Source organism: Ranitomeya variabilis, chromosome 4, assembly GCF_051348905.1.
Source record: "Ranitomeya variabilis isolate aRanVar5 chromosome 4, aRanVar5.hap1, whole genome shotgun sequence".
Classification (NCBI taxonomy): Eukaryota; Metazoa; Chordata; class Amphibia; order Anura; family Dendrobatidae; genus Ranitomeya; species Ranitomeya variabilis.
Window position 1 is genome coordinate 427,468,162 of NC_135235.1, and position 13,403 is coordinate 427,481,564.

At 47.4% G+C, this 13,403-nt stretch overlaps 1 protein-coding gene across 1 annotated transcript; it reads left to right on the forward strand.

Annotated features, from left to right (window-relative positions):
• The first annotated feature begins 8,498 nt into the window (after positions 1-8,498).
• Positions 8,499-13,175, forward strand: TRAPPC5 (trafficking protein particle complex subunit 5). Its single transcript, XM_077251365.1, has 2 exons — positions 8,499-8,630; positions 12,385-13,175. The coding sequence occupies exon 2, from the start codon at positions 12,388-12,390 to the stop codon at positions 12,952-12,954; it is 567 nt and encodes a 188-aa protein (XP_077107480.1). The 5' UTR covers positions 8,499-8,630; positions 12,385-12,387; the 3' UTR covers positions 12,955-13,175.
• Positions 13,176-13,403: the final 228 nt, after the last annotated feature.

Consider the following 13,403-nt stretch of genomic DNA (forward strand, 5'->3'; position numbering starts at 1 on the left):
TGCACTGAGTTGACAACTGGAACATTGACCCACATGGCGGATTATGCCTTGCGTATCCTCAAAAGGGACCCACGCATTATAAAAATGATGACCGATGACGATTACTGGTTGGCCTGCCTCCTTGATCCTCGCTATAAAGGCAAATTGCAAAATATCATGCCACATGAGAACCTCGAACAGATATTGGCAACCAAACAAGCTACTCTTGTAGACCATTTGATTCAGGCATTCCCAGCACACAGCGCCGGTGAGGGTTCTCACACGAGATGCAGGGGGCAACAGGGCAGAGATGTTAGAGGTGCACAAATCAGAAGTGGCGTAGGACAGAGGGGTTATCTGACCAGGTTGTGGAGTGATTTCGCAATGACCGCAGACACGACAGGTACAGCAGCATCCATTCAAAGTGACAGGAGACAACATTTGTCCAGTATGGTTACTAACTATTTTTCCTCCATTACCGATGTTCTCCCTCAACCGTCATTCCCCTTTGATTACTGGGCATCCAAAATAGACACCTGGCCTGAATTGGCCGAATATGCATTGCAGGAGCTTGCTTGCCCAGCAGCTAGTGTGCTATCAGAAAGAGTATTCAGTGCTGCTGGTTCAATCCTGACCGAAAAAAGGACTCGTCTGGCTACCCAAAATGTTGATGATCTAACCTTCATTAAAATGAACCACTCATGGATTTCAAATTATTTTGCCCCACCTTTCCCAGCTGACACCTAGCTTTCATGTAAAAAGGTCTTGCTTTGGGACTGGTGTTAAGGTACTGTCACACTCTGCGACTTTCCAACGATCACGACCAGCGATACGACCTGGCCGTGATCGTTGGAGAGTCGTTGTGTGGTCGCTGGAGAGCTGTCACACAGACCGCTCTCCAGCGACCAACGATGCCGAGGTCCCGGGTAACCAGGGAAAACATCGGGTTACTAAGCGCATGGCCGCGCTTAGTAACCCGATGTTTACCCTGGTTACCAGCGTAAAAGTAAAAAAAAACAAACAGTACATACTCACATTCCGGTGTCCTTCAGGTCCCTTGCCGTCTGCTTCCCGCACTGACTGAGTGCCAACATAAAGTGAAAGCAGATCACAGCGGTGACGTCGCCGCTGTGATCTGCTCTCACTTTCCGGCCGGCAGTCAGTCAGTGCGGGAAGCAGACGGCAAGGGACCTGACGGACACCGAAATGTGAGTATGTACGGTTTTTTTTTTTTTACTTTTACGCTGGTAACCACGGTAAACATCGGGTTACTAAGCGCGGCCCTGCGCTTAGTAACCCGATGTTTACCCTGGTTACAAGCGAACGCATTGCTGGATCGCTGTCACACACAACGATCCAGCGATGACAGCGGGAGATCCAGCGACGAAAGAAAGTTTCAAACGATCTGCTACGACGTACGATTCTCAGCAGGGTCCCTGATCGCTGCTGCGTGTCAGACACAGCGATATCGTATGGATATCGCTGGAACGTCACGGATCGTACCGTCGTAGCGACAAAAGTGCCACTGTGAGATGGTACCCTTACTGACTGTTCCAATCTCTTAATTTGCAGCTGCTGTTTGTCCAGCATACAACATGTTTACACCTCCCTAAATGGCCTAACTCCCCCCACGGGGCCGTGGTCTCGCCACTTGTCGCAAGCACCCATCAGAGTGCCATTTGTCTGAAGAGGTGGGTGTGCCCACTTTTGGTCTACGGCACTGGCACTGGGTCCCTCATAGTACAATGACGTGTCTCTGGCGGTGGTGGCGCGCACCCAACATCAGACACACCGTTGTAACATGAGGGGCCCTGGGCTTGTACCGCCGGCCAGGAGAGAGTGTCCCCCCCCTAAGGTCAAACAGTGCTCTACCACTGGCAAAATTATCTGTCGCTGCTCCACCACTGTTTAGTCTATGCGCTGAAATTCTTCAATGCCTGGCACAGACAATAACAATTTGTTGACATGTATGATGCTAGTTAAAATAGTCAGGGGCCCTGTCCTACATTTACACCAGTAAATACTTTGAGCCCAATTACAATGTCTGAAAGTCAGCATAGAAGCACACCCCTGTACCTAAGTATGCCACCCTTTTTTTTTGTTTTGTTTTTTTTGGGATACATTAACATCAATTTAGGTTTTGGGACTCGGAGTACTTACTGTGTCAGACACTCCTTCCAATTGTCCTCCGCTGACCACACCAATGCTGCCTGAGTACCCCTGCCACCTACTGGAAGCTGCATAGAGCCTATTTTATTATTTTAGGCCAAGGAAGTCTGTCTGCGGTCCCTCCTTTGAATTGTCCTCCGCTGACCACACCAATGCTGCCTGTGTACCCCTGCCACCTAATGGAAGCTGCATAGAGCCTATTTTATTATTTTAGGCTGAGGAAGTCTGTCTGCGGTCCCTCCTTCGAATTGTCCTCCGCTGACCACCCCAATGCTTCCTGAGTACCCCTGCCACCTAATAGAAGCTGCATAGAGCCTATTTTATTATTTTAGGCCTAGGAAGTCTGTCTGCGGTCCCTCCTTCCAATTGTCCTCCGCTAACCACACCAATGCTGCCTGTGTACCCCTGCCACCTAATGGAAGCTGCATAGAGCCTATTTTATTATTTTAGGCCTAGGAAGTCTGTCTGCGGTCCCTCCTTCCAATTGTCCTCCACTGACCACACCAATGCTGCCTGAGCACCCCTGCCACCTAATGGAAGCTGCATAGAGCCTATTTTATTATTTTAGGCCTAGGAAGTCTCTCTGCGGTCCCTCCTTCGAATTGTCCTCCGCTGACCACACCAATGCTGCCTGTGTACCCCTGCCACCTAATGGAAGCTGCATAGAGCCTATTTTAGGCCTAGGAAGTCTGTCTGCGGTCCCTCCTTCCAATTGTCCTCCGCTGACCACACCAATGCTGCCTGAGTACCCCTGCCACCTAATGGAAGCTGCATAGAGCCTATTTTATTATTTTAGGCCTAGGAAGTCTGTCTGTGTTCCCTCCTTCCAATTGTCCTCCGCTGACCACCCCATTGCTTCCTGAGTACCCCTGCCACCTAATGGAAGCTGCATAGAGCCTATTTTATTATTTTAGGCCTAGGAAGTCTGTCTGCGGTCCCTCCTTCGAATTGTCCTCCGCTGACCACACCAATGCTGCCTGTGTACCCCTGCCACCTAATGGAAGCTGCATAGAGCCTATTTTATTATTTTAGGCCAAGGAAGTCTGTCTCCGGTCCCTCCTTTGAATTGTCCTCCGCTGACCACACCGATGCTGCCTGTGTACCCCTGCCACCTAATGGAAGCTGCATAGAGCCTATTTTATTATTTTAGGCCTAGGAAGTCTGTCTGCGGTCCCTCCTTCCAATTGTCCTCCGCTGACCACACCAATTCTGCCTGAGTACCCCTGCCACCTAATGGAAGCTGCATAGAGCCTATTTTATTATTTTAGGCCTAGGAAGTCTGTCTGCGGTCCCTCCTTCGAATTGTCCTCCGCTGACCACCCCAATGCTTCCTGAGTACCCCTGCCACCTAATGGAAGCTGCATAGAGCCTATTTTATTATTTTAGGCCTAGGAAGTCTGTCTGCGGTCCCTCCTTCGAATTGTCCTCCGCTGACCACTCCAATGCTGCCTGTGTACCCCTGCCACCTAAAGGAAGCTGCATAGAACCTATTTTATTATTTTAGGCCTAGGAAGTCTGTCTGCGGTCCCTCCTTCCAATTGTCCTCCGCTGACCACACCAATGCTGCCTGTATACCCCTGCCACCTAATGGAAGCTGCATAGAGCCTATTTTATTATTTTAGGCCTAGGAAGTCTGTCTGCGGTGCCTCCTTCCAATTGTCCTCCATTGACCACACCAATGCTGCCTGAGTACCCCTGCCACCTAATGGAAGCTGCAGAGAGCCTATTTTATGCCTAGGAAGTCTGTCTGCGGTCCCTCCTTCGAATTGTCCGCTGACCACACCAATGCTGCCTGTGTACCCCTGCCACCTAATGGAAGCTACATAGAGCCTATTTTATTATTTTAGGCCTAGGAAGTCTGTCTGCGGTCCCTCCTTCCAATTGTCCTCCGCTGACCACACCAATGCTGACTGAGTACCCCTGCCAACTAATGGAAGCTGCATAGAGCCTATTTTATTATTTTAGGCCTAGGAAGTCTGTCTGCGGTCCCTCCTTCCAATTGTCCTCCGCTGACCACACCATTGCTGCCTGTGTACCCCTGCCACCTAATGGAAGCTGCATAGAGCCTATTTTATTATTTTAGGCCTAGGAAGTCTGTCTGCGGTCCCTCCTTCCAATTGTCCTCCGCTGACCACACCAATGCTGCCTGTGTACCCCTGCCACCTAATGGAAGCTGCATAGAGCCTATTTTATTATTTTAGGCCTAGGAAGTCTGTCTGCGGTCCCTCCTTCCAATTGTCCTCCGCTGACCACACCAATGCTGCCTGTGTACCCCTGCCACCTAATGGAAGCTGCATAGAGCCTATTTTATTATTTTAGGCCTAGGAAGTCTGTCTGCGGTCCCTCCTTCCAATTGTCCTCCGCTGACCACACCAATTTTGCCTGAGTACCCCTGCCACCTAATGGAAGCTGCATAGAGCCTATTTTATTATTTTAGGCCTAGGAAGTCTGTCTGCGGTCCCTCCGTCGAATTGTCCTCCGCTGACCACACCAATGCTTCCTGAGTACCCCTGCCACTTAATGGAAGCTGCATAGAGCCTATTTTATTATTTTAGGCCTAGGAAGTCTGTCTGCGGTCCCTCCTTCGAATTGTCCTCTGCTGACCACACCAATGCTGCCTGTGTACTCCTGCCACCCAATGGAAGCTGCATAGAGCCTATTTTATTATTTTAGGCCTAGGAAGTCTGTCTGCGGTCCCTCCTTCCAATTGTCCTCCGCTGACCACACCAATTCTGCCTGAGTACCCCTGCCACCTAATGGAAGCTGCATAGAGACTATTTTATTATTTTAGGCCTAGGAAGTCTGTCTGCGGTCCCTCCTTCCAATTGTCCTCCACTGACCACACCAATGCTGCCTGAGTACCCCTGCCACCTAATGGAAGCTGCATAGAGCCTATTTTATTATTTTAGGCCTAGGAAGTCTGTCTGCGGTCCCTCCTTCGAATTGTCCTCCTCTGACTACACCAATGCTGCCTGTGTACCCCTGCCACCTAATGGAAGCTGCATAGAGCCTATTTTATTATTTTAGGCCTAGAAAGTCTGTCTACGGTCCCTCCTTCCAATTGTCCTCCGCTGACCACACCAATGCTGACTGAGTACCCCTGCCAACTAATGGAAGCTGCAGAGAGCCTATTTTATTATTTTAGGCCTAGGAAGTCTGTCTGCGGTCCCTCCTTCCAATTGTCCTCCGCTGACCACACCAATGCTGCCTGTGTACCCCTGCCACCTAATGGAAGCTGCATAGAGCCTATTTTATTATTTTAGGCCAAGGAAGTCTGTCTCCGGTCCCTCCTTTGAATTGTCCTCCGCTGACCACACCGATGCTGCCTGTGTACCCCTGCCACCTAATGGAAGCTGCATAGAGCCTATTTTATTATTTTAGGCCTAGGAAGTCTGTCTGCGGTCCCTCCTCCCAATTGTCCTCCGCTGACCACACCAATGCTGACTGTGTACCCCTGCCACCTAATGGAAGCTGCATAGAGCCTATTTTATTATTTTAGGCCTAGGAAGTCTGTCTGCGGTCCCTCCTCCCAATTGTCCTCCGCTGACCACACCAATGCTGACTGTGTACCCCTGCCACCTAATGGAAGCTGCATAGAGCCTATTTTATTATTTTAGGCCTAGGAAGTCTGTCTGCGGTCCCTCCTTCGAATTGTCCTCCGCTGACCACACCAATGCTGCCTGTGTACCCCTGCCACCTAATGGAAGCTGCATAGAGCCTATTTTATTATTTTAGGCCTAGGAAGTCTGTCTGCGGTCTCTCCGTCGAATTGTCCTCCGCTGACCACCCCAATGCTTCCTGAGTACCCCTGCCACCTAATGGAAGCTGCATAGAGCCTATTTTATTATTTTAGGCCTAGGAAGTCTGTCTGCGGTCCCTCCTTCGAATTGTCCTCCGCTGACCACACCAATGCTGCCTGTGTACCCCTGCCACCTAATGGAAGCTGCATAGAGCCTATTTTATTATTTGAGGCCTAGGAAGTCTGTCTGCGGTCCCTCCTTCCAATTGTCCTCCGCTGACCACACCAATGCTGCCTGTGTACCCCTGCCACCTAATGGAAGCTGCATAGAGCCTATTTTATTATTTTAGGCCTAGGAAGTCTGTCTGCGGTCCCTCCTTCCAATTGTCCTCCACTGACCACACCAATGCTGCCTGAGTACCCCTGCCACCTAATGGAAGCTGCATAGAGCCTATTTTATTATTTTAGGCCTAGGAAGTCTGTCTGCGGTCCCTCCTTCCAATTGTCCTCCACTGACCACACCAATGCTGCCTGAGTACCCCTGCCACCTAATGGAAGCTGCATAGAGCCTATTTTATTATTTTAGGCCTAGGAAGTCTGCCTGCGGTCCCTCCTTCCAATTGTCCTCCGCTGACCACACCAATGCTGCCTGTGTACCCCTGCCACCTAATGGAAGCTGCATAGAGCCTATTTTATTATTTTAGGCCTAGGAAGTCTGTCTGCGGTCCCTCCTTCCAATTGTCCTCCACTGACCACACCAATGCTGCCTGTGTACCCCTGTAATTAATTTAAAAATGCATAGAGCCAACTTTTTTAGTTAACACATACTACCTTTGTCTGTCTGCGGCGCCACTCAATCACGGTGTCCTCCACTGAAAAAGCTGAACTTCAACCTTCAGGCTCTCATTAAGAAGTTGTTTATATAAGAAAGCAGTTGCCCTACTACTTTGGTTGGGGCCTAGTAACGGTGTCTGCCGCTCCTTGGTGTTCTCCTCCTCCTTGGTGTTCTCCTCCAGGTTTCCTTGTCTGAGCTTCAACCTTCAGGCTCTCATTAAGTATTTTTTAATGTCACACTGCAGTTGCCCTGCTACTTTGGTTGGGGCCTAGTAATGGTGTCTGCCGCTCCTTGGTGTTCTCCTCCTCCTTGGTGTTCTCCTCCAGGTTTCCTTGTCTGAGCTTTAACCTTCAGGCTCTCATTAAGTATTTTTTAATGTCACACTGCAGTTGCCCTACTACTTTGGTTGGGGCCTAGTAACGGTGTCTGCCGCTCCTTGGTGTTCTCCTCCACTGAACAAAGCAGTGCCGCCTGCTTACTCCTGTTACCAAGTTTGAACTTCATTTGGCCCACTTTATTACTTGGGCCTACTAACTGTGTCAGCCTCTCATTACAGTTGTCCTCCACTGAACAAAGCAATGCCGCCTGGTTAGTCCTGTTACCAATTTTGAACTGCATTTAGCCTACTTTATTCTTTGGCCCTATATCTGTTTCCTCCTCATCCTGCCCATTGCCCAGCCACTGCTAGATGAGTCTGCTGGTACATTGACCCAGACCACTACATTCCCCTTGCACTCTACACAGCCAGAATTTGACCCTGCTGAAAGGTTCCCCTTCCCGCATGCTATACCACCTTACACAGGGACAAAGAGGAAGGTGCAGATGAAAGTGCAGGTTCCTTCATCAGGTGGGGGGGCATACTCGTCGGCGACGTCACTGGCACAGGCCCCCTCAGAGTACGCAAAAGTGTTGCTGCCGGTGGGAGGCGCCCCCGCCGTGCAAACACACCGCTGTACTTTGAGGGGCCCTGTGCCAGTGCCAACTAGTGGGCCCCCCCTGCTTGCTCAGGATCACAGCACTTGCAAACTTGACATACTTACCTCTCACTGCTCCACCGTGACATAGTCCACGTTTCCTGGGCCCACTAAAAGCTTGAACCAGCCCTACCCCCCACAACTTTAGCCAAATGACCCCCAATTTCCAATGCCTATTATTATAAAGTAAATTAAGATTGACAAGCTTCAGTAACAAGAATGGATGTTTTTGCCATTAAAATGGGCACTGTAGGTGTTTTCCTGGCCACTCACTGCCGACTATGCTTCCCCATTGACTTGCATTAGGTTTCATGTTTCGGTCGATCCCCGACTTTTCGCGATAATCGGCCGACTTCACTCGATTCGACTTTTGACAAAGTCGGGTTTCGCAAAACCCGACTCGACCCCAAAAAAGTAAAAGTCGCTCAACCCTATTCGTGACATCTGTCGGCGGAATGATAAAGAAAACGCTCTAGGAAGAATGGAAGGAAACAATGAAAATGTGTCCAGTCAGGGCAGAGCAAGGGACCTGAGGGAGAACCTGTGGCTCACAAGCTGGGGACATGTATATGACTACTGGGGGGAGCCGGCCACAGATGCTCCAGGACACCAGCCCTTGGCTACTGCTCCCCTCCCCCTGGCTGGAGCCCCTCTGCTCTCCGCACTCTCCCACTGCACGAACTGAACTAACTGACCGCCTCTTACTACAGGAAATGTCCTATCCCTCTCTACAGCCAATCACAGATCGTGTCTTCTGCGGTGGCGTGACGTAACGATCCACAACGCGCAGCAATTTGAGAGCGGATCACTGATTTGCTGAGCTACTTCCGTAGGCGGGGTCTCGTCTCTTTCAGCTGTGGCGTTTACTTCCGGTCCGGTTTGGCGGCTGCATCCGGAGTTGTCTGTCGGTGTAAGCCTGACACATAAGTCTGAGGTAAGCGGTAACGAGCCAAGGCACGGAACTGGCACTAAGGTTTCCTTTATGCTGCTGCTGGGATGAGTGGGGCATCTAGCCATACAACCCGGGGGAGCGTCATGTTAAAGGGGCGCCCCATACATCCTCAGTTATGTGTCCCTGGCTCTGCTGTGCAGGGAGTAACCCCTAACAGTCCGCGCCCAGTGCACACACACTGTCTCCATGCTTCTCATTAGTGCTGTGTGTTTGGGTGGGAGATATCTGAAATATGGTTAAAAAGATTGACCACCTTTGGGGGCATTTTTTTTCATTAATATATTTAGGGTTAAACATTTTTTTAATACATCACATTCGGTCCGGTCTATATTTTACAGTATATCCTGACCAGACAATCTCTCTAAAAGGAATCTGTCACAAGGATTTTGCTCCCCCCATGTCAGAGCCACATGATAGCGGAGCAGAGACACTAATTCCAGTGATGTGGTGGGATTACAGATTACATAGCAGCAGGTTTACCAGAATCTCCTCATGATAAAACTTTAATTTCATTCAATCTACAAAAAGCAGCCCAAGAAGTGACACATCGCTGGAACCAGGGTCTCTGTCTCTACATTATGCTGATTAGGTGTCAAAAATCTGGTGACTGGTTCCCTTTAAGCCCTTCTTGAGCTTATTTTCCGTTTTTGCGCTTTCATTTTTTCCTCCTCTTATTCCAAGAGCTCTAATTTTTTTCATATTTCCATCCACATAGCCGTATGAGGGCTTGTTTTTTTGAGGGAGAAGTTTTACTTTTGATTGATATAATCCATTATGTCATGTGATGCACTGGACAGCTGGAAAAAATTCCAAGTACGGTATGTGGAAATTGCAAAATAAAAGTGCAATTCCACAATTGTTTTTTTTTTTTATTTACCATGTTTGCTACATGGTAAACCTGACCCAGCAATATCATTCTTCAGGTCAGCACAAGTACAGATGCCAAACGTTATAGGGTTTTTTAAGTAGTGCAGTGAGAAAACATTATTTGCTTTGGTTGCCATTTTCCAACACCCGTAACAATTTCATTTTTCGGGATAAGGGGCTGTGTGATGGCTTAATTTTTGTCCCATGAGCTGACATTTTTATTGAAAGCATTTTGGGGTAGACACGATGTTTTGATCGCCTCTTTTTTAATTTTTTTTATTGCAGTGTTGTGGCCGGCCAAAAATCATAATACTGGTGTTTTTATTTTACTCTTGCTACGCGGTTTACAAATCGGATTAGTTTATTTTATATTTTGATAGATCAGACATTTCTGAAAGCAGCGATACCAAATGGTGTGGTTTTTTTTGTTTGTTTTTAATTGTTCTTTAAATGGGGCAATAGGGGGGCTATTTTAACTTTTTCATATTTTTTTTAAAACCTGTTTTTTCTAATTTTGTTTTTACTGACTTCAATAGTCCCTTTTACGAGACTTCGATCGTCTGACTGCCTGTGCTATACATAGCGTTGTTCAGCCCTGCTATATATAGGAGAAATCACCACGGAAAGGAATCGGCAGCACTTTGGATGCATCACATGTCCGCTCTGTCCAAAGCACTGCTGGCTTTTGAACGCAGGTGATTCCACATGTGTTCATTGAACCGTGCCAAATCACTACACCCAGTACATTGTATGTGGACATTTATCATGCGGAGATTTAGCGTCTCCACAAGATAAATAGACATGCTGAGGTCTGGAAAGACGTGCCACATGTGTCTCTCCGCAGGGAAGCCGTGGGTGCCAGTGTACACGTAGTGGAGATAGGATTTCTTGAAATTCCATCCACTATGTTGTAACATCTGGCCGCTGCGGATGTATTCAGCGTCCAACGCACAGCATTTACTGACCATGGGAACATACCCTTATGAATGCCGGCCTGGGTTCATAGGAGGAATGTAATGACAGGCATGGGGCTCATCAGTAGACCCCCAGCTGTCATGACAACCGATTGGCGTCACATGACAAGAGCGCTCTGCTCTCAGCTGTTAAAGGCACAAGATGTCTGATTAAATCAGTCATCATGTGAGTGTAAAGATGCGGGCTTGGCAGGAACACAACCTTTGCCGTAAATGTCATAGGTCATGAAATGGTTAAGGGAAAGACTAGAAGGAAAATGACTAAAGGAAATGACAGAAATAAATCCCTAAATTCCTTGACAAATCGTGACCTTCTTATCTAGGGAGGTAATGGCTATAGTGCATCAAAATGTCTTGCTACACTGATAGAAACTTGTCCTAATGGACAGTACAGTGAGCTGCCTCTTCTTTTCAGTGTTTACCTTCATTTAAACGTTCAGTGTTTGGTCAGTATTTTACATCAGTATCTGTAAGCCAAAACCAGGAGTCAGTGATAAATACAGAAGTGGTGACGTGTTTCTATTATACTTTTCTTATGATTGTTCCTCTCCTGGTTTTTGCTTACAAATACTGATGTAAAATACTGAATGTGGCATGTGTACTGTACACAGCTTTATTTCAGGAAGATTCTGCGTGAAAACTGCTTGAAAAAAGTGCCGCAAACCTGCCACAAAAATGAAGATGGTGAACAGCAATGTAAAAACGATATGCCTGTGTAAGTGACTAGTCTATTATTACCTCTTCATTTTTTCTGCAGCTTTGGTTAGGAAGCCGCTCGCTAGTTATGGCATCAATTACGGGGAAAAAAGATGCCAGTTGCAGAGCTGCTGCAAGAACAACTGCAAAGCCGCCAGCAAAGCGGGAAAAGGGCAGCAGTTGACCCCCTGTGTATAATATGATCCACTATATTCAGACCTTGTGTACAAGTAAATAATGTGAACCATTCATAGGCAGTTACATTTTTTTTTTTGCAGTGCAGAATATGACCCCAATCTTTAGATGGTTATGGGTGGACACCTGGTTTTCGGGCACATGACAGCGTGTCAAACACTGGATCTTCAGAGCCCACCCATTCAAGTGAATTGGTTCCGGGTACTGTTCTGGTACCCGAACCCAAACTTTTTGTAACATGACAGCATGGCAATCACCTCTTCTGATCGACGGTAAAATCATCACCGTCGGTCAGAAAGCCAGTTCCCACGGTGTCAGCTGATAGGACTACTGCTCCCCTCAACCAACGCCTGCTGCCACTAATAACAGCTAGAGCAGGTGGCGGCTGATGGGAGTATTCATCAGACTGCACTCTAAATAATTTTTTTAAAAAAGCAACGTGGATTCTCCTGTATTTTTGATAACCAGCCAGGCAAAAGTCACAGCTGAGGGCTGCAACCCTCAGCTGTCAGCAAGGCTGATTATCAAGGATAGAGGGGTCCCCACGCCGTATTTTTAAAATTATTTAAATAAATAATTTTAAAAAACGGCATGGGTTCCCTCCTTCATTTTTGACAACCAGCCTTGCTAAAGCAGACAGCTGGGGGCAGGTAATCTCAGGCTGGTAATGGGCCATGGATACTGGCCCCCTCAGCCTAAAATAGCAGTCTGCAGCAGCCCAGAAATGGCACATCTATTAGATGCGTCAATTCTGGCACTTTGCCCAGCTCTTTCCACTTGCCCTCCAGCGGTGGCAAGTGGGGTTGATGTCACTTTTGTATTGTCAGGTGACATCAAGCCCACAGCTTACTAAAGGAGAAGTGTCTATAAGACGCCTGTCCATTACTAAACGAGAGATGAATGGTTGCGTGAAAAATGCTTGTTTTAGTGAATCGGTGCCAAAGTCTATTCACATAAAGCTGTACATTTTGCATGGTGAACTTTCAAACATTTCTTTTCCACAGATCATGGACTCCCGCTTTAGCCGTGGAAAGTCTACCATTTTAGAGCGTTCACTCGCTAGACCAAAGACAGAGGTGAGCCTCAGTGCATTTGCACTTCTGTTCTCTGAAATAGTCCAGTACTGCCAAAATCGTGTCTATTCTGTTTCTGAGCTCCAAGCAAAACTATCTGAACTTGGCCAGCAAGTCGGATGTCGCATCCTTGATCCGCTGGTGATGAGAGAGAAGAACGGAAAACGAGAGACCAAAGTTATTAGTGCACTCCTTTTCATAAAAGTTGTCGCTTGGAAAGCTCTATTTGGTAAAGAAGCAGACAAGCTAGAGCAAGCAAATGATGACGACAAAACTTACTACATTATCGAAAAGGATCCTCTCATTAATTCATACATTTCTGTACCGAAGGAGAACAGTACTCTAAACTGTGCATCTTTCACCGCTGGCATTGTAGAGTCTCTGTTGACCTGTAGTGGATTTCCAGCAAAAGTAACTGCGCATTGGCACAAAGGAACCACCCTCATGATTAAATTTGACGAGTCGGTCATTGCACGGGACAAAGCACTGGATGGACGCTAGCCTGTAGATATTAATCACACTCTCCGATTTCTCTATTGTGAATGTTTGTTTCAGTTTAACTTCAATTTATTTGTAATGTTTTCCATACGCATGACACCTACATTGTGTAATTCGTATAGATTGTTTAAAGATCTCCAATCTTTTCTCTGTTTGCATTTATTAACTGAGACTATGTTTAATGTAGTCATCAAAACATACAGTAAATAAAAATCCCTTCTGTACACTGTCTGATTTTCTTTATGTGAAATACACACAAAAAAGTGCACAGAATTTGTGTCTGATGCAGTGGTCGGCTGGCTGTAACTGGTGCAATAGCTGTGTGTGATTGTTTTTGGCACAGTCACTGTCACGGAATCGTCCAAACAGTCGTCTGAGGAATGCCAGGTTCACGACTGGCACGATGTGTTGATTTCTGTTGGCTACGTGCAAAGGTCTCTTGAACCCTCTCA

Coding starts and splice junctions, on each gene's coding strand:
- TRAPPC5 (XM_077251365.1), top strand. CDS start 12,388: ATGGACTCCCGCTTTAGCCGTGGAAAGTCTACCATTTTAGAGCGTTCA.